At 46.1% G+C, this 25,307-nt stretch overlaps 1 protein-coding gene across 8 annotated transcripts in view; it reads left to right on the top strand.

The window, feature by feature from the left end:
- Positions 1–25,307, top strand: part of PPP2R5C (protein phosphatase 2 regulatory subunit B'gamma) — a 120,153-nt gene that overhangs the window by 49,887 nt on the left and 44,959 nt on the right. For all 8 annotated transcript variants that reach the window (XM_045901533.3, XM_045901535.3, XM_064571589.1 and 5 more), the window contains one exon: positions 23,915–24,114. In XM_045901533.3, coding sequence (XP_045757489.1) covers positions 23,915–24,114 — 200 coding nt within the window. The remainder of the gene's footprint in view (positions 1–23,914; positions 24,115–25,307) is intronic.

Here is a 25,307-nt window from a genome sequence, read left to right on the forward strand (position 1 = left end):
AGGGGCCATGAGACCACGCTTGCCCGGGTACGGAGTAAGCAGCATGCGGGCGACCACCCCGGGAGGTTTGGGGGGGCTGCCAGCCAGCTGACCAATGCCGATGTGGAGGCCAGAGCGGCCCCCGCACTCGGGTGCTGGTGGTTTCCCGGACGCCGTCAAGAGGCTCTGAAAGCACAGCCCTTGGCTCAGACGCCAGCCCCGTGCCTCTAACCCTGTGCGGATCGTCCTGCGTGGTGTTTGCGTGGTGTTTGCGTGGTGCCACAGAAGGAAACCCAGCACAAGGCCGTACTCAGGAGCGGCGAGCGAGCAGAGTTCCTCAAAACGACCAGAAGTGAAAACAGGGTGGAAAGTAAGATAAAATACTGTGGGGAAATCAGATTTTCAGAATTGTTTGAAGGAAATTCTTCAATCCCGGAGCAAAAATAAGAAGCTGAGACTTCCAGTAAAAAGCAACTAAAATGCTCTGTGCCTGTGAGACCACCAAGCTGGACGGGGGTCAGCTGAACGGGACGGAGAGCTGAGGGCAGGGGGTCCCCTGCTGTAAGGCCGCCGCAGAGAGCCCAGGCCTGCAGGCAAGGACTTCCCTGCCCCCGCCTCCCTTCTCCCCTCTAGACCTCGGATCACACACACCCTCGTAGCTAGTGTTTGTGACAGTGTTCCGTTACTGCAAATGAGTCATTTTGTTATTTTGGAAATTTACGTCTCAAGTACCTGAAGACAGTTTTTTTTCCCCAAAATGCTATTTAAACTGAATAAATTTATTTAAATATATCTCAGTGCTAAACATCTGGCTGAGGTATGGCATACATTTTTCTAGGTTAGCAAAATTTAGAGATTATTTCCATAATTTTTTTGTATTGCCATAATTTTAAAAGTTATATTTACCTTTATATATTATATTATATATGTGTTATTATATATACCACGTATATTATACGGTTATGTATTCTCTATATGCATTATATATATATATATGTTACTGTATATAACAAATTAAACAAATGTGGCTCTTCTAACTTTGGCTTTAAATCCTGAAATGAGATGAATAAAATAAAATTGGGTATTAAAAAGAAGCAGAGGGTAAGGGATATGTTAGGCAGACACAAAAGAAAAGCAGAGAGCATGTCGTTAATAGCGGGTAAATCTCAATTCAAGGCGAAAAAGCATCACTGAGACAGAATCGCTTCACCACACCACGCAGGAATACAGGGCCCACGGATGGCAGAGTCACCATAGACATATGTGGCCTCGATGGCGTAACCACAAGAGCTGCAGGGACTAGAAGGCAGAATGGACAAGGCGAGGGGTGGTGGGAGACACGCCCAGACCCCGCGGCCCGTTAAGGGTCAGGCGGTGACTACATGCAGCAGCGAGGGGCCAGGAGAGGCTTCAGGAGACGGTGGACACAAAGTTGTGAGTTTAACATATCGTAGTTCACAGAGAAAAGCTCTGCGGTTTCCAAAAAGTTGAAATCAGTAGAAACCATTGACTGTCATCATAATGCAATAAAAAGAGGAATAAATACAGAGGTAGAAACCAGTCATCCCAGGGAGGCCCTCAGGGCAGAGGGGGCGTTGCTCCTGGCGGGGTCCCAGCTGGCGCCGCCCCGTGGGTCTCGGCACAGCTGGTTCCTCCTTAGCATTCACGTCTCAGCCCGCAGTTCCCTCCAGCGACAGGCCTCCCCGGCCCCATCAAACCCATGCCTGGGGGCTCTTCTTTCCTAAGATTGTCTTGTTTGTTGGCTTTTGGAGTTGGGGATTTCCTTGCTGTCTCCCCCGCTCAAGGGGCAGCTCCGTGAGGGCAAGGAGCTTACCTGTCTCATTGAAAGCCTTATGCTCCGTGTCTGGAGCGCAGCCCGCACTCAGACTTTGAATGGTGTCGTCCAATGAACAAAAGGCCCAGTGATCCTGCTATTCAACATAGTATTAGAAGTCCTAGCCATAGCAATCAGACAACAAAAAGAAATAAAAGGCATCCAAATCAGCAAAGAAGAAGTCAAACTCTCACTGTTTGCAGATGATATGATACTTTATGTGGAAAACCCAAAAGCCTCCACCCCAAAGCTGCTAGAACTCATACAGGAATTCAGTAAAGTGGCAGGATATAAAATCAATGCACAGAAATCAGTGGCATTCCTATACACCAACAAGACAGAAGAAAGAGAAATTAAGGAGTCGATCCCATTTACAATTGCACCCAAAACCCTAAGATACCTAGGAATAAATCTAACCAAAGAGGCAAAGGATCTGTACTCAGAAAACTATAAAATACTCATGAAAGAAATTGAGGAAGACACAAAGAAATGGAAAAACGTTCCATGCTCATGGATTGGAAGAACAAATACTGTGAAGATGTCAATGCTACCTAGAGTGATCTGCACATTTAATGCAATCGCTATCAAAATACCATCAACTTTTTTCAAAGAAATGGAACAAATAATCCTAAAATTTGTATGGAACCAGAAAAGACCACGAATAGCCAGAGGAATGTTGAAAAAGAAAAGCCAAGCTGGCAGCATCATAATTCCGGACTTCCAACTCTATTACAAAGCTGTCATCATCAAGACAATATGGTACTGGCACAAAAACAGACACATAGATCAATGGAACAGAATAGAGAGCCCAGAAATGGACCCTCAACTCTATGGTCAACTAATCTTCAACAAAGCAGGAAAGAATGTCCAATGGAAAAAAAGACAGTCTCTTCAACAAATGGTGTTGGGAAAATTGGACAGCCACATGCAGAAGAATGAAACTGGACCATTTCCTTACACCACACACAGAAATAGACTCCAAATGGTTGAAAGACCTCAATGTGAGACAGGAGTCCATCAAAATCCTAAAGGAGAACACAGGCAGCAACCTCTTCAACCTCAGCCGCAGCAACTTCTTCCTAGAAACATCGCCAAAGGCAAGGGAAGCAAGGGCAAAAATGAACTATTGGGACTTCATCAAGATAAAAAGCTTTTGCACAGCAAAAGAAACAGTCAACAAAACCAAAAGACAACCGGCAGAATGGGAGAAGATATTTGCAAATGACATATCAGATAAAGGGCTGGTATCCAAAATCTCTAAAGAACTTATTAAACTCAACACCCAAAGAACAAATGATCCAATCAAGAAATGGGCAGAAGACATGAACAGACATTTTTCCAAAAAAGACATCCAAATGGCCAACAGACACATGAAAAAGTGCTCAACATCACTCAGCATCAGGGAAATCCAAATCAAAACCTCAATGAGATACCACCTCACACCAGTCAGAATGGCTAAAATTAACAAGTCAGGAAATGACAGATGTTGGCAGGGATGGGGAGAAAGAGGAAGCCTCCTACACTGTTGGTGGGAATGCAAGCTGATGCAGCCACTCTGGAAAACAGTACGGAGGTTCCTCAAAAAGGTGAAAATAGAGCTACCATACGATCCAGCAATTGCACTACTGGGTATTTACCCCAAAGATACAAATGTAGTGATCCGAAGGGGTGCATGCACCCCAGTGTTTATAGCAGCAATGTCCACAATAGCCAAACTGTGGAAAGAGCCAAGATGTCCATCGACAGATGAATGGATAAAGAAGAAGTGGTATGTATATACAACCGAACATTATGCAGCCATCAAAAGGAATGAAATCTTGCCATTTGCAGCGACATGGATGGAACTGGAGGGTGTTATGCTGAGCGAAATAAGTCAATCAGCGAAAGACATGTATCATATGACCTCACTGATAGGAGAAATTCTTAATCTCAGGAAACAAACTGAGGGTTGCTGGAGTGGTGGGGGGTGGGAGGGATGGGGTGGCTGGTGATGGACATTGGGGAGGGTATGTGCTATGGTGAGTGCTGTGAATTGTGCAAAACTGTTGAATCACAGATCTGTACCTCTGAAACAAATAATACAATATATGTTAAAAAAAAAAAAAAGAAGAAGAAGATAGCAGGAAGGGAAGAATGAAGGGGAGGAAATCAGAGGGGAAGATGAACCATGAGAGACGAAGGACTCTGAAAAACAAACTGAGGGTTCTGGAGGGGAGGGGGGTGGGAGGATGGGTTAGCCTGGTGGTGGGTATTGAGGAGGGCACGTTCTGCATGGAGCACTGGGTGTTATGCACAAACAATGAATCATGGAACACTACATCAAAAACTAATGATGTAATGTATGGTGATTAACATAACAATAAAAATTTTTTTAAAAAAGGCCCAGTGATCACGGTGACCATGCTGCAAGGACTGTTCTCGGCACCTTACCTCTGTTAGCTCAGCCGTAGTGCTCACCCTCAAGAGGGAACTGTTGTGGTCCCTGATGTGCCGTCGGGCGAGCAAACGTGTCCAGAACTGGCAGAAGGCGAGCCAGGCTTGAGTGTGTGGGTCTGAGTGCTCGTGTGTGGCAGCCCCTCGCCTCCCTCCGGTGGGTGCCGAGTCCGCGTGCAAACGTGCTCATTCCCTGGGATGAGGGGAGATTGTGGAAACACTGGAGAGCAGGGAAAGGACCAAAATGAATGAAAGAAGAGCTGTCTTCCCTAAAGACGAGAGCAGAAGTGAGCAATCCAAGACACTGGAGAGCAGGAGGCCACCAGGAGCGGCATTCAGGGAGGGAGGGCACGGGAGAGCTGGGGCTAGCCTGCTGAAGGAGAGACACCAGAGTCCGCAGCAGGACCGGCTCCCAGGGAGGACGCAGGCCCGTCGCTGTGCACTCGAGGGCAGCATCCAGTGAGACTCAACTTCCATTCTCAGTGGCTTGTCATTGAAACTTTTTGAAATAAACCCAAATGTCTAGCAAGTTGAAGGACGGTGTAAAGAATTTCCTTTATTAGGGCTCCTGGGTGGCTCCGTCGGCTGAGCGTCTGTCTGACCCTTGATCTCAGCTCAGATCTTGATCTCAGGGTTGTGAGTTCAAGCCCCGCGTTGGGCTCCGTGCTGGGTGCGGAGCCTACTTGAATTAATTAATTAATTTCCTTTATCAGGTTTCACGGCGTTGCCTGCTTTCCCCAGTTCTGCTCTGTCAGGTCTCACACACGTGTATTTATGTTCAGGGCCCGGGGCTCCTTTCTGCCCCTTTCCCCCCAGAGGCTGGTCCCGCCTTCACGGAGGGCAGACAGACACCAGATGCAGGGCCATCCCTTTGGGTTTCTGTCATCTTTTCTTCTTAGTCCTTCTATTTTTCCTGCTCACGGTCGCCCTTTAAACGGATTCTTTGTGTATTTTTTTTCCTCAAGCTTTTCTCGCTGCTCCAGCGGGAGGTCGGCTCTTACCTACTCTGCCGTTCCCAGAAGCAAAGTCCCTGAGGGGACAGGAGCCAGCATTTGACTGTCCAGAGGTGGGACCTGGCCGTGGGCAAAGGGGTCTGTGGAGGACAGCGAGGTACCTTTCCACGGCACTCCTGTTCGGGACCCATTTGCACCCCTGCTTCATGGTGCTTGTGGCCGTCCTTACCGAGGCCCCTGGGGCTTTGCCAGAGTGTGTCAGCTTGCTTCTCCGCCATCGCACGGCCACACCGCTGTCCTGCCGTCCCTCTCCTCCCGGGTGTCCGGCCAGCTCCCCTCCTCCAGCCCAGCAGCCCCGTTGCCTTGAGGGTGTAAGTCCGTCACAAAATTCACCATCTTTTTAGTGAGGTCTTAGAAGGGAGCAAAACTAGATCAGGGTGTTCGTCTTCCATCAGTAATCATAAATCAAAGCATTATTTGTAATTTTTTTTTAAAAGAAAACCATGAGAAGACTGGCTCCCTTTATGAGATTATAGCACCTATGAGTGAAATTCCAAACAATTAAAAAATGTTCTTGGTCTATTTGTTGATCTACAGGACGTTCTTGACATAGGGTTGAGCGCAGTAAAAAACCGAAGAGTGTATGAAGCGTGGTTCTCGATAGCACGTGCATACGATGCAGCCCATCTGCGCACACGGGGAGACCCCCTAGGGAGACGTGCATCAAGATGCCAACAGTGCTGAGCTCTGAATTTTCCTTTCTTATGTTTGGAGGGTTGTTTGGTTTGTTTTGTTTTGTTTTTTTAATTTTATGGTGAGCATCATTTTTCTGAAAACAAAATCTTTTAAAAATATGTATTACATCAGATGTTAGCAACTGAATACTAAGTCCAGATTTCATTTAAAGACCAGCGGTCAACTGTGTGCAGAGAAAGCAATGTCACGCGTAGGGTCAAGCCCTTGGCTTTTTATATGTTCCTCCCCATGGTACTCACTTATAAGTTACTCTTCTGGGATTAAAAAAATCAGGCTGTTCTGTGTAGACCCCGTTTGTGTCTAGAGACCCTGTCGTATTTCCCCTCTTCCCGTCTCTAGGAACTGCTGCTGGCACTCTGGGCTTTGAGAGTCTCGGGGAACCAGAAAGGACCTTCTTGTTCAGATGTGGAGACTGAGGCCCAGAAATATCAAGCAGGTGTTACAGTTGTCTCACAGCCGTGCCTCCCACCCACCTCATCTTGTTGCTACCTTCCACTTTTTTATCTTCTTACCCATGTGAGCTTTCAGCACCCACCGCCCAGAAATCTAGTTCCACCATAATCCTTCATAAATCTGTCCAACTCCAAGGATATTTTTTCCATTCAAATCTAATTACGCCACCAACTGATAGTACGAAGATGTTCCCCACGCTCGCCCGAGCTTCGCTCCTCCATGACCTGGCGGGCACAAGGGTAGTAATTGGATTTGAGGTTCGCTCAGCCTCTTGCAGACAACATTTAAGTGGCTGCTCTCGAGCTGCACTGTTCTAAGAACCAGGACAGCAGAGCACTGTCGCTGGGCTCGGTTTTTGCCAGGACACCCGCGTAATTGAATTACGCGCAGCCAGGCACCGTCAGATTCCGCCTTTTTTTGGGTGCAGATGTAGCTGCTGAGTGCAGTGCGTTAGTGGCCTGCTTGGAAGTGCCTGCAGAGGATGAGAAACGATGCTTCCGTAACAGACATTTTTTAAGGAGAAGAGCATAAAGTAGGTTGAGTGATAGTAGCTAACTGCATCTGATTAGCAAAAACAAAAACCAGTAACGCTGATTGGGGCCATGCTGTTCAGGCATTGCTCTGAGCACATGACATGGGTTCGTCCACAGCATTTGGGTACAGTTGAGGAAACTGAGGCCCGAAGAGGTGGTGCATTCTGCCCTAAAGTCACTGAGGTGGTAACAGGTGGAGCTGGAACTCCAACCCGGGCATTCCCGCTTGCTTTCTGCCAAGCGAAGGACTCAAAGTGAGAAGCAAGGGGCAGCTGTACCTGGTGACGACCTCAGAGTGCCAGGAGCAGAAGTTGTTCTGATCTAACCGTAAAACAGCACCATAAAGAACACGTCTTCGGCAGGACTTTGTACGGAAACGTCGACTAGGTGAGGACATTTCCCCAGATGGCTCCTGCCCAGATCACCAAGTCTGTCCGAGGCCCCAGCTCGCCTGGGGGTCGCATCCCATCCAGGTCCCACCCATACTCTGGGTGTCCAGACAAGCATTTCCAAGGGTGGCGACCCCCACGTGGTGGTCCCTTTGGAATGAAATCTTGGAGCTGCAAACAGAGTGGTTGAGAGTCAAGGTCCCTGGGAGACGGGCGGGAAGTGCCTGCCAATCAGGGACCCTCTGGGGCCAACTCGGGGCATCACCCCGGCATCCTTCAGGGACCGCTGGTTGGCTGCAGAGGTTCTTCTTCCCAGGCCTGGGAACAGCCAAGCAGATTTTCCCCAGCAGGTTTCCCCCCGTGGATGGAAGCATGTACACATGATCTGAAGCATCATCTCAGCTTCCCATGCAGCGTGGGATCAAATATGTAGAAAAGGATCCACTGAATGCCTTCAACACATACCGAACACTGGAGTGTTTCCTGTTTGAACTAGTAATAAACACATCAAATATTTAGGTGGCATGTTCTTCTCCAAGGGAGAAATGAGCCTTTTGGTTGACTCTTTGGATAATGCATTCAGTGTATTTAGACTGTGTGTGACTTGGGGAACGTGATGTAGTCGGGCCCTTTGATAAAGCAGCAGGCTGTGCGTGCAGCCCACAGCCAGGGTCTCAGCGCACACGGGTCTCCCCTGAAAAGGGAGAGTGGGGGCACCTGGCCGGCTCAGGAAAACGTGCAACTCTTGATCTCAGGGCCGTGAGCTCAAGCCCCACGTCGGGTGTAGAGATGACTAAAAAAAGAAACAAAAGGAGGAGAACAGCGAGGGCGTGAAGCACTCCAGGTGGGTTGCCTTGCTTCACGGTGGGCCTGTGTGGTTGGGGGGCCCCTGCAGGAGCATCTCCTGGAGAAATGGGAGAGCTGCGAGCCTGGCTTTTGGCCTCAGCTGTGTGTGCTTCGTCCAAGGACCCACCTAGACTCTCTGGCCCAGCCGCGGCATCCCTTGTGCCGGGCAAGAGGGGGAGGGCTGTGTTGTGGAGCCGTGGGTCACCGCTAATTACCGCTGCCACCTCGCCATCAGGGGGCCCACATCTGAGAACGTGCGGGCGTGGGCGGGCATGTGGCGCTGCGCGTCCTCCAGGTCACCCTCCAGGGTCACGGATCTGGGGCCCGTCACGCCTGGCGGGCCCAGGTGCACAGACCTGCCTTCCCACCCCAGCAGCCTTCCAGTTTTTCTGTCTTGTCTCCAAGCTCTGAATGAAAATCCATCTCTTTAGAATTTGTGTATTACTTGAGACAGTAACGTGACAGGTGTAAGCAGTGTAGAAGGTTTCTGTTTACGCCTCAGAGTGCTCTCTGGCCCCCCACACCGGATATCCCATCCAGCCCGGCCCCTGGCTCCCCCTGCACAGAAGTGTGCAAATCCTGCGTTAAGAACACCTGGGGTTTGATCCCATCAGCGTTGTTAGCTTATGTAGCCCATTCATGGGGCGCCCGTTCCTGGGGGTACGGCAGAGGTGGGGGAGGCTGCGCCCTCTCTTTGCTTCTGTGTTCCTCCCCGAACAGCCGCCTGATTACAGCGATGAGGCCGAGGTCTCTGCCGGAGCCAGTCAGAAAGCCCCCAGGGAAGGCCTGTCTGGTCCCCAGGAGGGCGTCAGCCACTGCCCTGCCGTCAGGGTGCCGCTGGCCCTTGGGAACAGAAGAGCTGTCATCCGCCTTTGCTGGCTGGTGGCCCTGACACTGTTGGCCTCTTGGCAGGTGTTAGTTGATGGCCCGGTGAGATGAAGACCGGAACCCAGAGCAGGAAAATACTAACACTAATTAAGTATGTACTCATCCTGGAGGGGTGGGGCGCTGGGCGTTGCCAAGAGAGGTCGGCAGCTCCAGGGAGGGGCACTGGAGGGGTCGGCACCTCTTTTTATCTGGGTCACCTCCCCGGAGGGCAGGCGTGCACACACACGCACACACACACAGGGTCACGGCTTCCCGGTTTCCCAGGGCTCTGTGATCCCCAGGGCTCGTTCTCGGTGGGTCCCAGCACACGCACCCACCAGACTCACTGAGTGTGTCCTTCGTTGACTGTTCCCGCTGCAGCTCTGGGCCAGACATCATGTACAAAGAGCCCAGGAATCATCGTAAGAGTGCTCGTGTCCAGAAAGAGCCTCTCTCGTCTATTTGAGATACAGAGAAAAGAAGTAGAGGATATAAAATCAAAGCTGAAAAAAATATGTACATGTCCTCAGTATATCCTTCCCACAGCTCACCCCTGTTCTGCCAGCAAGCGTATGACAAGTTCTGGGATCTTCTGTGTCAATGTCATGCAAGCAGTGACTTTTCCTGAAAGGCCGCCCGCCCTCACGCTTTCGATAAATGAGCTACTGTGTTGCTTGAGCTATTGGTCGCCAGATGCAATAATGTTATTCAAGATTTCATCAGAAATGCTGGTCTTAGTGGAAGATGAAATGATATAACCAGAGGTGTTGAACCTTTACTCGTTTGTATTAATGGTAACTGTCTAACTTCATTCCCCACAAGGTACTTTAGAACTGAACTCTTAAGCAGTAGATACGGCCTTCTGTCCACAAATCACAGTTTTGGATTTATACCTTTATCCCTAGGAGTTTGACATTGTCTTCATCCTTCCCTATAAAAACAAAACCAAAAATAAGGCTTCAGATTCAGCTGATATCTCTTGAATTCCCCGTATGTATTACCAGGAGGTGGGGACCCGTTCCTGATGACACGTGCGTGTCGACGGGGTTTTATAGCTTCAGGAACCCGAGGCTGAGAATAATGTCATGACTTCACCACGTTCTTATTATGGTGAAGTCTAGACAAGAATTCAGTTTATTTCTCTCGTGTGACTTCCTTCACTGAAAAATTCACTTGCCTTAATGAGGAGCTTTCCTGAGGAAACCAGTCTCCCCTGGCCTCTGTCTTATCTCAGCCCGACCCACTGCTTTGGGCTGTCCTCGCCCCAGTGCCTTCCCCACCCACTCACTTGGTGGAGGCTGCCAGTTCCCGGGGAGGCTGAAAGCATGAATGGATTACAGCCTGGCTCCAGCCACTGCTTTTTGAAATGAAAATATCTCCCTCATTAAGTTGTGCTGTAATTTCATGAGAAGGGATGACAGGCTGGGGGCCAGTGGGGGGGGAACCCTTTTCTCTGTCGGCAAATGTAGAAAAACCAAAAGGGAGAGAGAGGATCTCAAATGTCTGAGGAGGAGCACGTCAGGTTTGTGGGGAGACGCTGGGCTGTGGGATTGAGCCAAGATCTGCCATCCTGAGCAGACGTCCAGCCCAGACGTGGCTCTGGGGTCCGCAGGTCTATTCCTCTGGGAAGGAGGAATATAAACTTGGTGACTGTGTGTAACAAAGCTGAAAGAGCTGCAGAACTGGGATTTGAAAGGGAACATTCATGATGGATTTTGAGCCACAGATTGTCTCTAATAAAACATGTTTAAAGCAAAAGTGTAACTGTAGAAGCTGCTGGCCAGTCTTCCATTACCAAATCTATATCCAAATTAGCTTGGCAGGCAGTGCTTTCATTCTGTCTGAGCCCTGGAATTTCACCCGGAGGGACTGGGAAAGGATGGTCTCGGTATACTCACAACGGGAAAGAATGCTCAGTGCCTCTCAGGGGATTCTCTTGGAACCCCACCAAACACAGGACAGGTGCAGGCAGAGAGCACCCTGCATTCTCAAGCACATGAGTGCTCTCAGCGTAGAGACCTGGCTCTTCAAAGTCCTGTCTACTTCCCATGGTAGGTGGTGTGACAGAACCTGGGCAGGTGCACCTGGGCTGTATTTGAATGAAGTGGCACCCACTGAGAAGCCTGGCCACGGGCACAGTGCGTGTGGTGAAGCCAAGCCGCCATATCTCATTCAATCTAAGACACGACTGATTGACTGTAGGTCCAGCATGTTTTAAGGATTACCAAGAAAGAAAGGGAGACCATCAACTGAGAGACACGACGTGATCCAGGGACATTGATATGAAAAATGTATACATTAGAATGGATAGACGGTGGGGCGCCCGAGTGGCTCCGTCGTTAAGCGTCTGCCTTCGGCTCGGGTCGTGATCTTGGGGTCCTGGGATCAAGCCCCGCGTCGGGCTCCCTGCTCCGCGGGAAGCCTGCTTGTCCCTCTCCCACTCCCCCTGCTTGTGCTCTCTCTCTCTCTCTCTCTATCAAATAAATAAAATCTTTAAAAAAAAAAAAAAAAGAATGGATAGACAGACCCATTTTGACATGGGGAAAGATTTATTATACTTTTGAAAATAATCAAGTTAGGTACAGATTGAGAGGATTGACTCAGTCTTGAAATTAGGCAGGTACAAAGGGTCAGCGTTTGAAGTCAAGTCTCCATGGAAGTGGACATCTCATCCAGTTGTGTTTGTCATGCTTTCAAGTTGTGAAAGTTTGGATTTTCTGGAGTAAGAGATAAACCGCTACCAGAAATGGTCCCTGCCAAGCCAGCACCCTGAGGAATGGTTGCCTCCTGAGAGACAGATGGGGTCTAGACTGTACTCAGCCCTTCTCTCATGACGTAGGGCTTCCTGCTTCTGGCACCTTCATTCCAGTCCCGCTGTCACTTCTGAAGAGAGTGTTCTCATTCCCAGATCAGGCGGCGTTGCTCCTCTGTGACAGCCCTCTGTGATTCAATCTGTGTGCTTGCAGCAGAGTACCTCTGCACGTCCAGAGGGCTCAGATGCCTGCACAGGCAGGGTCTTTGAAGACCTGGTTGTTATCTGAAGAGTTTATGGAGACTTTGCCTTCTATTCTGATACATAAATAGGTCGTGAATTATGGTACCTCTCAGTTACATTACCTGAGTGTGTTTCCCTGCTTTGTTCATTCCACAAATATTTGACGTGACGTATGTGCTGGTCCAGTTGTAGATCCTGAGGAGAACGAGGTGAACAAGACAGAGTCCCTCCTCTGTGAAAACTTAGGATTAAGGACCCAGTGTGATTAATTCGGGGTTTGTAAAATGTAAGCAGTGTTGTGCTCATTCAAGATTCTGTCTTTTTGAGGAAGATTGATTTTCCTGTTTAATTTGTCCTATAACTTCAAGTCCCTCTGATGTGAGAAGTGGGCACCCAGAGATACACTCTTCTCCACTGAGTGTGGCCTCAGTCCTTCCACAGCAGAACTGACTTGGCTCCTGCTCTGCTCCTAAGACCAAACTCAGGTAGTCCCTAGGAGGACCTTTCCTGAACCTGGTTCCCTGTCATCCATTGCCCCAGGTCCCCCAGCACCTCACACATCTCCGTCATGGGGCTTCTTACATGTTATAGTCGTTTTTCTTGTAGATCAGTATCATGTTTTAATTTACTTTTGTGCTGTCAAAGCCTGGTACGGTGCCTGGCAGGTATGTGTTGGATGAATCTTTAAAATTAATTCCTTATGGTCCAGGCTACATAGTGAAGGTTGGGGCCTCCTCTGAGACCTTACTTTCTACCTCCTGGTGGCTTCATCTCAGATGTTTTAGATCTGATAAACAAGTCATACTACCATTTTTCTGTTACACATTTGGGATCATAATTGCTGATCTTCAAGAGAGAAGGAAAGGAAGGAACTTTATATAAATAGGAAAAAATAGAGGTCACTTAGAACTGCATTTTGATTAGAAAAGTTTTTCAATTTAAAAAAAAAAGATATCCAAGCTGAAATTCTCGACCATAAATACTATGTACAATAGAGAATATGTTGGGATTTTGTGTGCGTCTATGTTATGTATTCTAGCCCAAGTAGATCAAGGTTAATTTAGAGGTTGTTGGTTCATCATAGTGTTGGTTCATCTAAAGCCATTGTGGAAGAGACTTAGGTGTATGTGCACACCAGGAGGACTCATGTGGGATGGCTCTGTGGGACTCCCACCCTGGGGACAGTGGCTGCCTTTGGGAGGGGAGATGGAGGCAGGTTGGGTATGGAGGAAAGGGACTCATTTCTCCGTGTTCTTATGTGCCTTTGAGGGGTGTTGTGTTTTTGTGGCTTTGCTATCTGCACTTACTCTGCAGCCTTTTTAGTTTGAACTACAGCTCATATACAGAGCACATGAAACAAAGTGTAATGAATAATTATAAAGCAAATACTCACATAACCACCACCCAGGCCAGGCGCCCCATAGCCCCCTGTGGGTCCTGAATAGGTTGAGGGATGCCTATTTCTGTACTTTATAAACACAAAATCATACTGAATAAATCCTTTTTATCTCAGCTTCTTCACTCAACAGTGTTTTTGTAAGATTCATTCATATTGTGTAGGGCTCATTCATCTCTATAGTTTCGGGATGTTCTAGAATATCCACTGCTGATGCACATTCAGGTTGTTTCCAGTTTAGGCTGTTAGTGCTGATGTGAGCATTCTCTTACCTATATTGTGCTGCACGTGCGTGAGATTCATAGATTATGCCCAGGAATGCAGTTCCTGGCTCACAGCGCAGGAGTCTGTTGGCTTTATGTATTCAAATAGCTCCCTCCTCTGTGGCCTGCCTTTTCATTCTTGGTGGCGTCATGATGAAGAAAAATATTTGATCTTATATATTCAATTTATCAATCTTTTCTTTAATTTAAATTCAGAAAGGATGAATACTTACAAATTTATCAATCTTTTAATGATTATTATTTTTATGTGTTAAGAAGTTCTTCTCAGAACCAAATAAATAAAATCAGAAATGAAAAAGAAGTAACAACTGACACCACAGAATAACAAAAGATAAGAGACTACTACAAAAAATTGTATGCCAACAAATTAGCCAGCCTGGAAGAAATAAATTCCTAAAAACATGCAATCTTCCAAAGCTGAATATAGAAGAAATAGAAAATCTGAACAGACCAATTACTAGTAATGAAAGTGAATCACTAATCAAAAAAACCCAAAAAAACAAAACAAAAAAAAACCCTACCAAAAAATAAAAGTCCAGGACCACATGAGTTCACAAGTGAATTCTTCCAAATGTTTAAAGGGTTAATGTCTGTTCTCCTCAAATTATTCCAAAACACTGAAGAGGAAGGAAAGCTTCCAAATACATTCTACCAGGCCAGCAGTACCCTGATACCAAAACCAGACAAGGACACCACAAAATAAGAAAACTACAGGCCAATGTTCCTGATGAACATAGATGCAAAAATATTTAGCAAAATATTAGCAAAGCGCATACAAGAACACACTAAAATGATCATTACCGTGATCAAGTGGGATTTATTCCAGGGATGCGGTCATGGCTCAACATTTCCAAATCAGTGTGATAAACCACATTAAAAAAAAGAAGGATAAAAATCATATGATTATCTCAGTAGATGCAGAAAAGGCCTTTGACAAAATTCAGCATCTGTTCATGATAAGAACTCTCAACAAAGTGGATTTAGAGGGAACATACCTCAACATAATAAAAGCCATATGTAAAAAACCCACAGGTAACATCATACTCAATGGTGAAAAACTGAGAGCTTTTCCTCTAGAAGACATGGCTATCCGCTCTTGCCACTTCTATTTGACATAGTACTGGAAGTCCTAGCTACAGCAGTCAGACAAGATGCCTCTAGAATAAATGAGATGTCATTTGCAGATGACACAATACTATACATAATGAAGACTTCACCAAAAAAACTATCAGAGGTGATCAGTGAATTCAGGATACAGAACTAACACCCAGAAATTGGTTGCATTTCTATACACCAATAGTTAAGTAACAGAAATTAAGAAAAATTTCATTCAACAATGCACCAAAAAGAATAAAATACCTAGGGGTGCCTGGGTGGCTCAGTCATTAAGCGTCTGCCTTCGGCTCAGGTCGTGATCCCAGGGTCCTGGGATCGAGCCCCGCATCGGGCTCCCTGCTCGGGGGGAGTCTGCTTCTCCCTCTCCCACTCCCCCTGCTTGTGTTCCCTCTCTTGCTGTGTCTCTGTCAAATAAATAAATAAAATCTTAAAAAATAAAATAAAATACCTAGGAGTAAACTTAACCAAGGAAGACCTGTATTCTGAAAACTCTAAAACGTGGGTGAAAGAAATGGAAAATGACCAATAAATGGAAAGATATACCATGCTCATGGATTGGAAGTATTAATATTGTTAAAATGTCCATACTACCCAAAACAGTCTACAGATTCAGTGCAGTATCTATCAAAATACCAACAGCATTTTTCACAGAACTAGTACAAATAATACTAAAATTTGGCACCACAAAGACCCTGAATAGGTAAAGCAGTCTTGAGAAAGAAGAACAAAGCTGGAGGTATCACAATTCCAGATTTCAAGTTACAGTCCAGAGGTGTAGTAATCAAAACAGTATAGACAATACAGACACGTAGATCAGTAGAGCAGAATGGAGAGCCCATAAATAAACCCATGCGTATATGGTCAATCTATGATGAGGCAGGAATATACAGTGGGGAAAAGACAGTCTCTTCAATAAATGGTGCTGGAAAAGTTGGACAGCTACGTGCAAAAACACAAAAATAAAACTCAGATGGATTAAAGACCTAAATGTGAGACCTGAAACCATGAAACTGCTAGAAGAGAACAGGCAGTAACTTTGTTATGGGCCATAGCAGCTTTTTTCTAGATATGTCTCCTAAAGCAAGGGAAACAAAAGCAAAAATAAACTATTGGGACTTCATCAAAATAAAAAATTTTTGCACAGCAAAGGAGACAATCAACAAAACAAAACAACCTACTGAATGGAAGAAGGTATTTGCAAATTATATGTTCTATAAGGGGTTCATATGCAAAATATATAAAGAGCTTATACAACTCAACATCAAAAAAGCCACAAATAATTGGATTACAAAATGGGCAGAAGACCTGAATAGACATTTTTTCAAAGACATACAGATGGCCAGCAGACACAGGAAAAGATGCTCAACATCAGTCATCATCAGGGAAATGCAAATCAAAACCACAATGAAATATCACCTTACACCTGTCAGAATGGCTAAAATCAAAAAGACAAGAAATAACAAGTGTTGGCAAATGTGGAGAAAAAGGAACCCTTGTGCGCTGTTGGTGGGAATGTAAATTGGTATAGCCACTGTGAAAAACAGTATGGAGGTTCCTAAAAAAAAAAAAAATAGAAATACTGTCAGATCCAGTATCCCACCAGTGAGTATTTGCCCCCAAAAAATGAAAATAGTAATTCAAAAAGATATATGCATTCCTGTGTTTATTGCAGCATTATTTACAATAACCAAGACGTGGAAGCAACCTAAGTATCCATTGATAGATGAATGGATAAAGAAGAGGTGGTACATACAAATGCAGTAGAATGTTACTCAGACATAAAAAAGGATGTGATCTTGCCATCTGCAACAACATAGATGGCACTAGAGAGTATAATGCTAAGTGAAATGAGTCAGTCAGAGAAAGACAAATACCATATGATTTCACTCATATGTGGAATCTCAAAAACATAACAAAAAGCAGACTGGGACTTGTAAATAGAGCAAACTGATGGTTTCCAGAGGGGAGAAGGGTGGGAAGATGGACAAAATGGGTGAAGGGGATGAGGGCACCTGGGCGGCACAGTCACTTAGGTTTCAGCTCAGGTCATGATCTCAGGGTCGTGGGATTGAGCCCCACGTCGGGCTCCTCGCTCAGCACAGAGTCTGCTTGGGATTCTCTCACCCTCTCCCTCTGCCCCTCTGCCTGCTCACCCTTGCGCACGTGCACGCTCTCTCTCTCTCTCTAAAATAAAATAAATAAAATCTTTTTTAAAAAAGGCTCCCAGCTATGGAATGAATATGCCATGGGAATCAAAGATTGAGCATAGGGAATATGGTGAATAGCATTGAACAGTGTCGTATGGTAGACAGATGGCGGCCACACTTGTGTTGAGTACAGCATAATGTAGACTATCGAGTTGTTGAATCATTGTTGTACGCCTGAAACTAATGTCACATTGTGTGTCAACTATACTCAAAAAAGTCCTTCTCCACTTCTTTCTTGACAAAAGATACTCTTCTGTATTATTTTCTTAAAGGATTAGAGTTTTGTCTTTCAAATTTAAGTCATAACCCACCAGGAGCTTATTTTTTATTTTTATATGTAATGGGATCCAATTTCTTCTTTCTTCCTCCCTCCCTCCCTTCCTTTCCACCCCTGGGTACCTAGTTGTCCCAGTGTCTTATATTTTAAAACACACTTTTCTTCGCTATTCTGGAATACAGTTTTTTCATAAATCGAGAATCCATATATGCACATGCCGGTTTCTGGCCTCTGTTCTCTGTGGCTTGGCTGTTTTCGTTAATAAAGTTTTAAGTAAGTCTACTTAATTATTTCTGGAACAGCAAGTTGCCCCCCACCCACCCACCCCATTGTTCTTCTCCAAGAAGGTCTTGGTTAGTGTTGAACCCTTACATTTCCTGTGCATTTTAGAATCCACATACCCGGTTCCGTAAAAGTCTCTGATGGAATATGGATGGGGCAGCACTGGATCTATAGGTCCGTCTCTGCATCGGGTGAATGTTATCCAGGGTCCTAGCGCATCCGTCAGGCCCAGTGGGAGCTGGCGGGAGCTTCCCTGTGAGCTGGGAGAGGCAAAGGGGGCTGCTCCCACCACATCCTGGCACATTGCTCAGGCAAGAAAAAGAACGCCGTCAGTCTCAGCAGATGAAAGGTTGGGTATTCACAGAAAAGATTTACAGATAGCCGTGTTAGAATTCATGGGAGTTGAGCAGGGTAGCTAGATGCAGAAGTAATCCCCAGAATCAGTTTGTGTGCATCACAGCAGCAGTTAGAAAATTAAACCTTTTTAAAGATACCGTTTACAGTGGCATCAGAACATAACAAATACCACTAAAAAACATGTAACACATTTTAAGAGAAAATTATAAAACTTTATTGAAAGACATTTAAGGTGGTGCCTGGGCGGCTCAGTTGGTAAAGCGTCTGACTCTTGGTTTCAGCTCAGGTCGTGATCCCAGGGGTCCTGGGATCGAGCCCCACATCGGGCTCCCTGGTCAGCGGGGAGCCTGCTTCTCCCTCTGCTCCTCCCTTTTCTCCCTCCCTCTCTCTCTCTCTCTCAAATAAATAAAATCTTAAAAAAAAAAAAAAGAAGACATTTAAGGAAAACTTGAGTTTAAGGAGAAACATTCGGTGTCCATGGATTGGAAGACTCAATATTGCAGAGACTTCCATTCTTCCCAAACTGATAAACGGAATTTAAAGGGCCATGAGTAGTCAGGGCATGAACAGAACAAGGTGAAAGAACTTAGTCTAACAGATACGGAGTCTTGAGGCTCTAGGAGCTGAGGCTGGTGTTGGTGCTGGGGAGGGGCGTCCGCACAACAGTGGAACAGTCCGTGCCTGCAGACACTTGATCTAGGACAGGGGGACGCAGGCAGCAGTGGGTAAGAAGGGTCATTTCAGAAATGGCACATAAATTTCCTCCTTCAAAAACAAAATAGTATTGCTAGACTTTTGTTTTCTAGCGGGAGAAACTTGCCGTCTGCCTTGCTTCCTCATGTAAGAACTAGAGCTAAGTGGAACTCAGCACATATTAATAAAGAATCCCAGATTTACTCCATCTTGTTAGTCGTTGAATCCAACTTTATTCCCACACACCTGGGACTAAGAATAGATGTATTGGAAAGACAAGATGACGCCATAGCTGGTGGTTTGGTGCTTTCCTTTTGGAGAGATGCTTGTTTGTCTCCGTTTTATATGAGCTGTCTCCTGTCTGTGGGCTCACGACGTGCGGATGTTCACAGACCCCCATGGGACCCGTACGCCAGGCCTTTGAGAGCACGGCACGAGAGCTCACAGAGGTCCTGTGGTTACACGGTGGTCGCTGTCCTTGGAAATCAAGCCGCATCGGCTGCTTAGCCAATGTTCTGTGAGTGACCACGAAGTGGCTCGCAACGCATGAGTGTGTGCCTGTGGGGGGAGCATCTTTTGAGGTGGCATCCTCTAGGCTGACGGCTTGGGCGGTTCCGTCCTCTGTTTCACTGGGGTCAGGGTTATTTGGGAAAAGCCATCACCTGGGTCCCACCAGTGCCGGCTCTGCTGTCTTTGTGCGGCTCTCGTGCTGAAAGCTGGTTCTCTAGTGTATCTTGCAGTGTTTCTTTTCACCACCAAGATTTGTCAGGTGGAAGTGGGCTCGGTTGGCTTTTTTATTTGAATCCTTTTTCTACCCACAAACAGTTCACATGATTCCTCCTCCCGTGTAGCTACAATTTAGTAATTCAGCCTTACCAGATCATAGCCTACGATTCGGTGGTTAAAGTATGTCGTGCCGGGACCCTGCCCCTCCTGTGACTGAGGCACACACTGATGAAGCTAGCTGTGATGTGTTTAGCCACTTAGGGCTCCCTTGGGAAAGCCTGCCGTGGTCTCCAGGCTCGACCCCACGTGCTGGCGGCAGAGAAGGCTCAAGCACGCACCACCAGTGTGTGTCCCCCTGTAGATTACGAAGAAGGAAGTTTAGGTACCTAGAAGTTCTGCCGTGATGAGCCCATTCCCCGTAGCTACTCTGGTGCCATGGATGTAGACATGCTGCCCTCCCTCATGGTGGGTACCAGGAGCATGCATGAGGCTAAGAGCATGAGGGTGCTCTCACCCTGCGCTGATGGTAACCTTCATGGAGCGGCTGTCAGTTACAAATGACTGGCTTCCTCTTAGCGAGTACGTTTTTAAAAGAATGACACAATCTTCTCTCCGCCTTGTTTGTGCTGTTTTCCGTGGGCTAGCGTCCTCCCCGCTCCTCTCTCCCTCCCGGTTTGGCATGAGTGTGTCCCTACATTTTGCTCATGGGTATCCTTCAGGCTTTACCTTGAAACAATTGGGAAGTGTCCCAAGTTCACAATAACAGAGTCATGAGGACAGGGAAGGGGGGGGACCTGAAAGATTTATACAGACCCAAGGTGTTTGTGATATTATATGTGCAGAATGTAATAGCTCTTAACTTAAGAAATAATAATGAAGAGTGTTCTCTAGCCAAAACTGTGATCATCTTTTATTTCCCTTTTGATCTTAGCAGGTTCAACACGGTGTTGGGCTTGTCTCGGGCAGGTGTACTTCTTACCACCACCACCACCCCCCCCCCAGTTAAAGAGCCTGTCACTGGGGTTCCTGGCAACACCCACAGGCTGAGACTGAGTTTTGCCTCTTGGTGCTTCTTAGCTGTTAGTCCCTGTTGGGATCAGGACTTCATCAACACGTTCTGAAGCAAGTCTGTCCGTGTTATCGGTCTGTCTGCAATTTGAAAGGACAGGAAGCCACTGTCACTCGTGGGCAAAATGCAGAGCCCATTTTTGGTTTTTGTTCTGCTTCATGAAAGTAATTGTAAGGTTTGGGTCAAATGCAGGGTGGTGGCTCATTACTTAAGAGTCGGGCGGTCTTGAATACCCAGGCGTAATGTACAGCACTGCCAGGCCTGGTTGGTTTTGTAACATCCGGTTCACGTTACAGGGATAGTCAGAGGAGTAGCATCAAGTACAGGTCCAGCTCATGCCACTCATACCTCTTTCTTCTTTGGAAATTAGCAGTGCTAAGTTAAAAGGTTTTTAAACTTAAACCGTGAAGTTGTAAAAATAGCCAGATGAGGTTCTAAAAAGTAGAGTTCATGAGATTATAATCACAGGCTTCTTTGTAAACTATAAATGAAAATAGTATGGTGACACCTTAGCTGCTTGGTAGCCTGGAGGATTGACATGATTTCCAGAAAGTTGAAATTTTATTGCCTTTTAGAAGAATTTTAGATAGAAAGCTTTAAAACTAGTTTAGTCTGCTCTTCTTTTTTAAAGATTTTATTTATTTATTTGAGAGAGAGAGAAAGAGAGCACAAGAAGGGGGAAAGGCAGAGGGAGAGGGAGAAGCAGGGTCCCCGCTGAGCAGGGAGCCCGATGCGGGGCTCGATCCCAGGACTTGAGCTCATGACCTGAGCTGAAGGCAGACACTTCACTGACTGAGCCACCGAGGCGCCCTCTGCTCTTCTTAGTCGGAATAGATTTTAGTGTTTTTGGTGACAAGTCTGTCTTTATTCTGTCAGTCTTTATACCGTGTTAAAGGAGTGAATGATGCTTTCGGATGCTTTTGATGTATGCAAGACTTGGCAGCACCCCAAGTGACCCTAGCATGCCCTTGCTTTAGAGTATATCACAGCGTCATATCTGTGCTCTGCCACTTAATGGCGTGGTGGCCTTGGGCACGCCGTTGGAGCTCTGGGCATCTGTCTGGGTCCTCATCAGGTGTCTCTTGGGGTAAACACAGGCTTCTTCGCTTTCTAGTGTCAAGAACACGAGAATGCCAGATAGGGTCCCAACATACAAGCCATGGCGACAAACTGAACGCATTAAGATGATTCTAGCAAACGGGAGGGTGAACAAAGGGTAGCATGGAGAGGATGGAAGTCAAGCGAAGAGGTAATTCGGAAAAGGAAACCTTTTCATTGGAAAAGGTTGGACCCAAACACTGTCGTGATGGTCACTCGTTTAAAATGATTCAGCAGTCATTGAGCACTCAGAATGGTTATGAGTCAGGTTTGGGTTCCCGTAGTCTCCTGAGAATCCCTTAGGCAGTATATCCTAATCCCCTTGTCCTGCCCTCTGCTGCTTCTGTGGGAACCGCAGTTTCCCACCAAATGCGTCTGTTCAGATGGCAATGCCTGTGTGCCTGCTGTTTGCATTAGGGGGTACGGAGAACTAGGGAACATAGTCACCTGGCCTGCGCCTTCAAGGAGCATGTGTGGGGAAGCAGGATAGCTGACTGTTGAAAACGATAGCAGGTGCTCAGCGGCTGGCTCAGAGCACGCACGGCACTTCAGCCAGCCAGGAAGTAAGGAAAGGCCTTGTAGAAGGACTCTGAACAGGAAGTGGGCAGTTAGGGGCAGGAAAGGGAAGGCGGAGCAGGGAGGGGACCCTTGGTGTGTAGGGGGTGACAACATGAGCGGCTGAAGGCAGGAAAGCCCAAGGCCCAGGGGCACGCACTGGGGTGCGGGTGGGTGGGGGGCAGTGGGTCTCAGCTTTGGGCTCAGGACCGCTTCACACTCCTAAAAATTATGTAGGATCCTGAGGAGCTTTTGTGTATGTGGGCTTAGCTACCAATATTGACCGTATTCCAAATTAAAGCAGAAAAATAAAGTGTATATTTATTCATCCATTTAAAACTAATAAACCTATGTGCTCGCTTTGGCAGCACATATGCTAAAATTAATAAGCCAATTACATGTTAAGAGAGAGAACGGTTTTTATGAAAAGAGCCATATTTTATGAAACAAAGACAAATTGAGTGAGAGAGCGGCATTGTTTTATACTTGTGCAAATCTCTCTCAGGTCTGGATTCTCCTGTCTGCTTCTGCATTCACTCTCTTGCCATATGTTTCGGTTGAAGGGTACAAAGACACATGTTTGGGGAAAGGAGGAGTATCTTAATAGCCTTTTCAGATGGCTATGGACATTTTCTCGATATTACACCAAAACTTAAACGGGCAGCTTCTTGAAGTAATCTGCAGTGTAGAGTCTCAAATCATGTAATGAGCTATCCATACATTTTATTCCGTTAAAAATCCAGTAGACTGACTTTCACTCTGAGTGGTTCGCTTGCCCTTGAATGATACTGTAACACGATTTATTGATCACTTTGAAAATACTGGTTCACTGAGTTGTGCAGATCTTCTGAGGCATTTTGCAAATGTTGGACACATTTCATTATATATATGTATATCGATAAATCCCACTCCTTTGTGTCACCACCGAGCTCCTTTTCACCCCAGGGAAGCTGTCAGAGTCACGCTGGCAGGTAGTTTTCCAGACTTCCCAGAGTACTGGAAGATTGTGCAGAGCTCCTTCACTGTCCAGCCCCAAGATGACCCTCCAGACTTGTTTCTTATCTCTCTTGTATCATGGTAAAGATTATGTGGGGAAAAAAACAAAAAAAAACCAAAAACGTGTAAATATGGATAAAGCTTTTAGTATGGTCCCTGGCCCAAACAAGCACTCACTAAGAAAAGTGAGTGTTGGTACTTACTGTTTGCACTGTTTTTATACTGCTGTCCTCATGAAGATCACCAGGTGTCCTATGTGGTATGTGTTGACCGTGGCCCAGAATGAGGAATGAAGCGTGTTTTGTGGAGCGCCAGGGTGGTGACCCTGTGTGTTTGCCAGCCAGCCAGGGGACACCCATGTGCCCTTCCCTGTCACTCTCCTCACCTTGCCCATACCTACGTCCGCAGGTGTCGCTGGTGGGAGGGTCTGCCCCGCGCCCCAGACTGGGGCCTGCAGTTTGGCTCATTCCATGAGCGCTCAGCCCAGCACAGCGCTAGCGTGTGATAACTGGCACTCGGATGATATTTGTTGAGTGAACGAACGCATCTAGAGGGTTTATTTTGAACCGGACTCTCGATGTGGTTTCAGAGAGCAAATAGTATAGAAATTTTATCCTAAGAAGCATATGAGCTGAGCAGTGACTAGCTGCTAGTTGTTTTTCTGTTTGGGGAATGTTTGACCTCTCTTCATCCCTACCCTGTCTCTCATCTTGAATCTCTATTAATTCAAAATAAAAATAGTAGAAGGCTTAAAAGTGCTTCACAGTCATTTTGGGTTAAGCATCTTTGCGATCAATATCCTTTGCTTTCTGCTTTTCAGATGTTCCTCCTGCTGATCAAGAGAAGCTTTTCATCCAGAAGTTACGTCAGTGTTGTGTCCTCTTTGACTTTGTTTCCGATCCACTAAGTGACCTAAAGTGGAAGGAAGTAAAACGAGCTGCTTTAAGTGAAATGGTAGAATATATCACCCATAATCGGAATGTGATCACAGAGCCTATTTACCCAGAAGTAGTCCATATGGTAAGTGATTACGGTTTGACCGGTGTGTCCCAGCCCTGACTTATAAACAGGGCTCTGATATCCTTAGCGTAAGCTGAGCCGATGGAGCCTAACCCAACGCTTCCCTCAGAAAACCCTCCTGTTGCAAAGTGTGTGCTTGAAGAATGAAAATCTTTGTAATGTGTCCAGTGTTAGAGCAGTAACAGTGAGGGAAATTGGTACCTTCTGGGTCCAGTCACAGTGTTCTGTGTGTGTGAACTCATTTAACTCCCACGAGTACCCTATGGCCAGATATGTTAGAGTTCTCACTTGTATTTATATTTATAATAGTGCCGATTATAATTTAAAAGTAAACATGTCCATACATTGCAGGAAAATTCTAATGATGGGGCAGAGTTAAAATAGTGGTGGGACCAAGCTGGTGTCGGGACGGGCCGCCCTGATTGGCTGATGGCCTCTATCATCCTGCGGTCAGTTCATTGTTGGTTTCGTTCAGCCCCCAAATCTCAGTCCTCTGCCGTCTCCTACTTTGCAGCCTGTTTCCAGGCCCTCTGCAGGATCCCATTTCGAACTCATACTTGTTTCACCCTGAACTCGTTTTCTCTTGAGTTTTTTTGGAATTTTTGGTGTTTTATCCACCTTTGAAATTAGTACTCCCTGGTTATAAGGGAGTCCTTGTTGCTTAAAGTAAAATTTTATATCCTGATTTTCGTTGAACTTCTTAAGTTACTGATTTTTCCCCCAAAGCTATATATTTCAGAATTGACTAATCTCATGACCTAAAATATGTTTATTTCTCACTTTCATATGTTGCTTTGGGAAAAGAATTTGAAAGTAATGATCCTTTTTGTAGTTTTCACAATCTGTTCTGTCAGAAGTTGAGATCAACTTGATTATTTTAACTTGTTAACTCAGAGTTGAGAATTTACCAGCGTGTGGCCAGCCCGAGGCTGCAAGGGCCACGTGGGTCCCCTCCCCAGACTCCGCGTGATGAGTGTCCTCTTCTCCTGTTCAGACTAAGAAAAATGAGAAAGTCTCTTTTTTTCACTCAATTTCAAATCTCATTTACTTTGGAAGGTTTCCCAAATGCCAGACTCTCAAAGAACAATCTAATATTTCTCCTAACACCTTCATAATTTTGTTGTTCACAATACATTTTATAATCCTCCTGGAACTTTGTTTTTTTTATGGTACAGAGGAGGGATATAACTTTA

This window comes from Mirounga angustirostris, unplaced genomic scaffold, assembly GCF_029215605.1.
Source record: "Mirounga angustirostris isolate CCGP_5_RB_7025 unplaced genomic scaffold, mMirAng1.0.hap1 SCAF_9, whole genome shotgun sequence".
In the NCBI taxonomy this organism is placed as follows: domain Eukaryota; kingdom Metazoa; phylum Chordata; class Mammalia; order Carnivora; family Phocidae; genus Mirounga; species Mirounga angustirostris.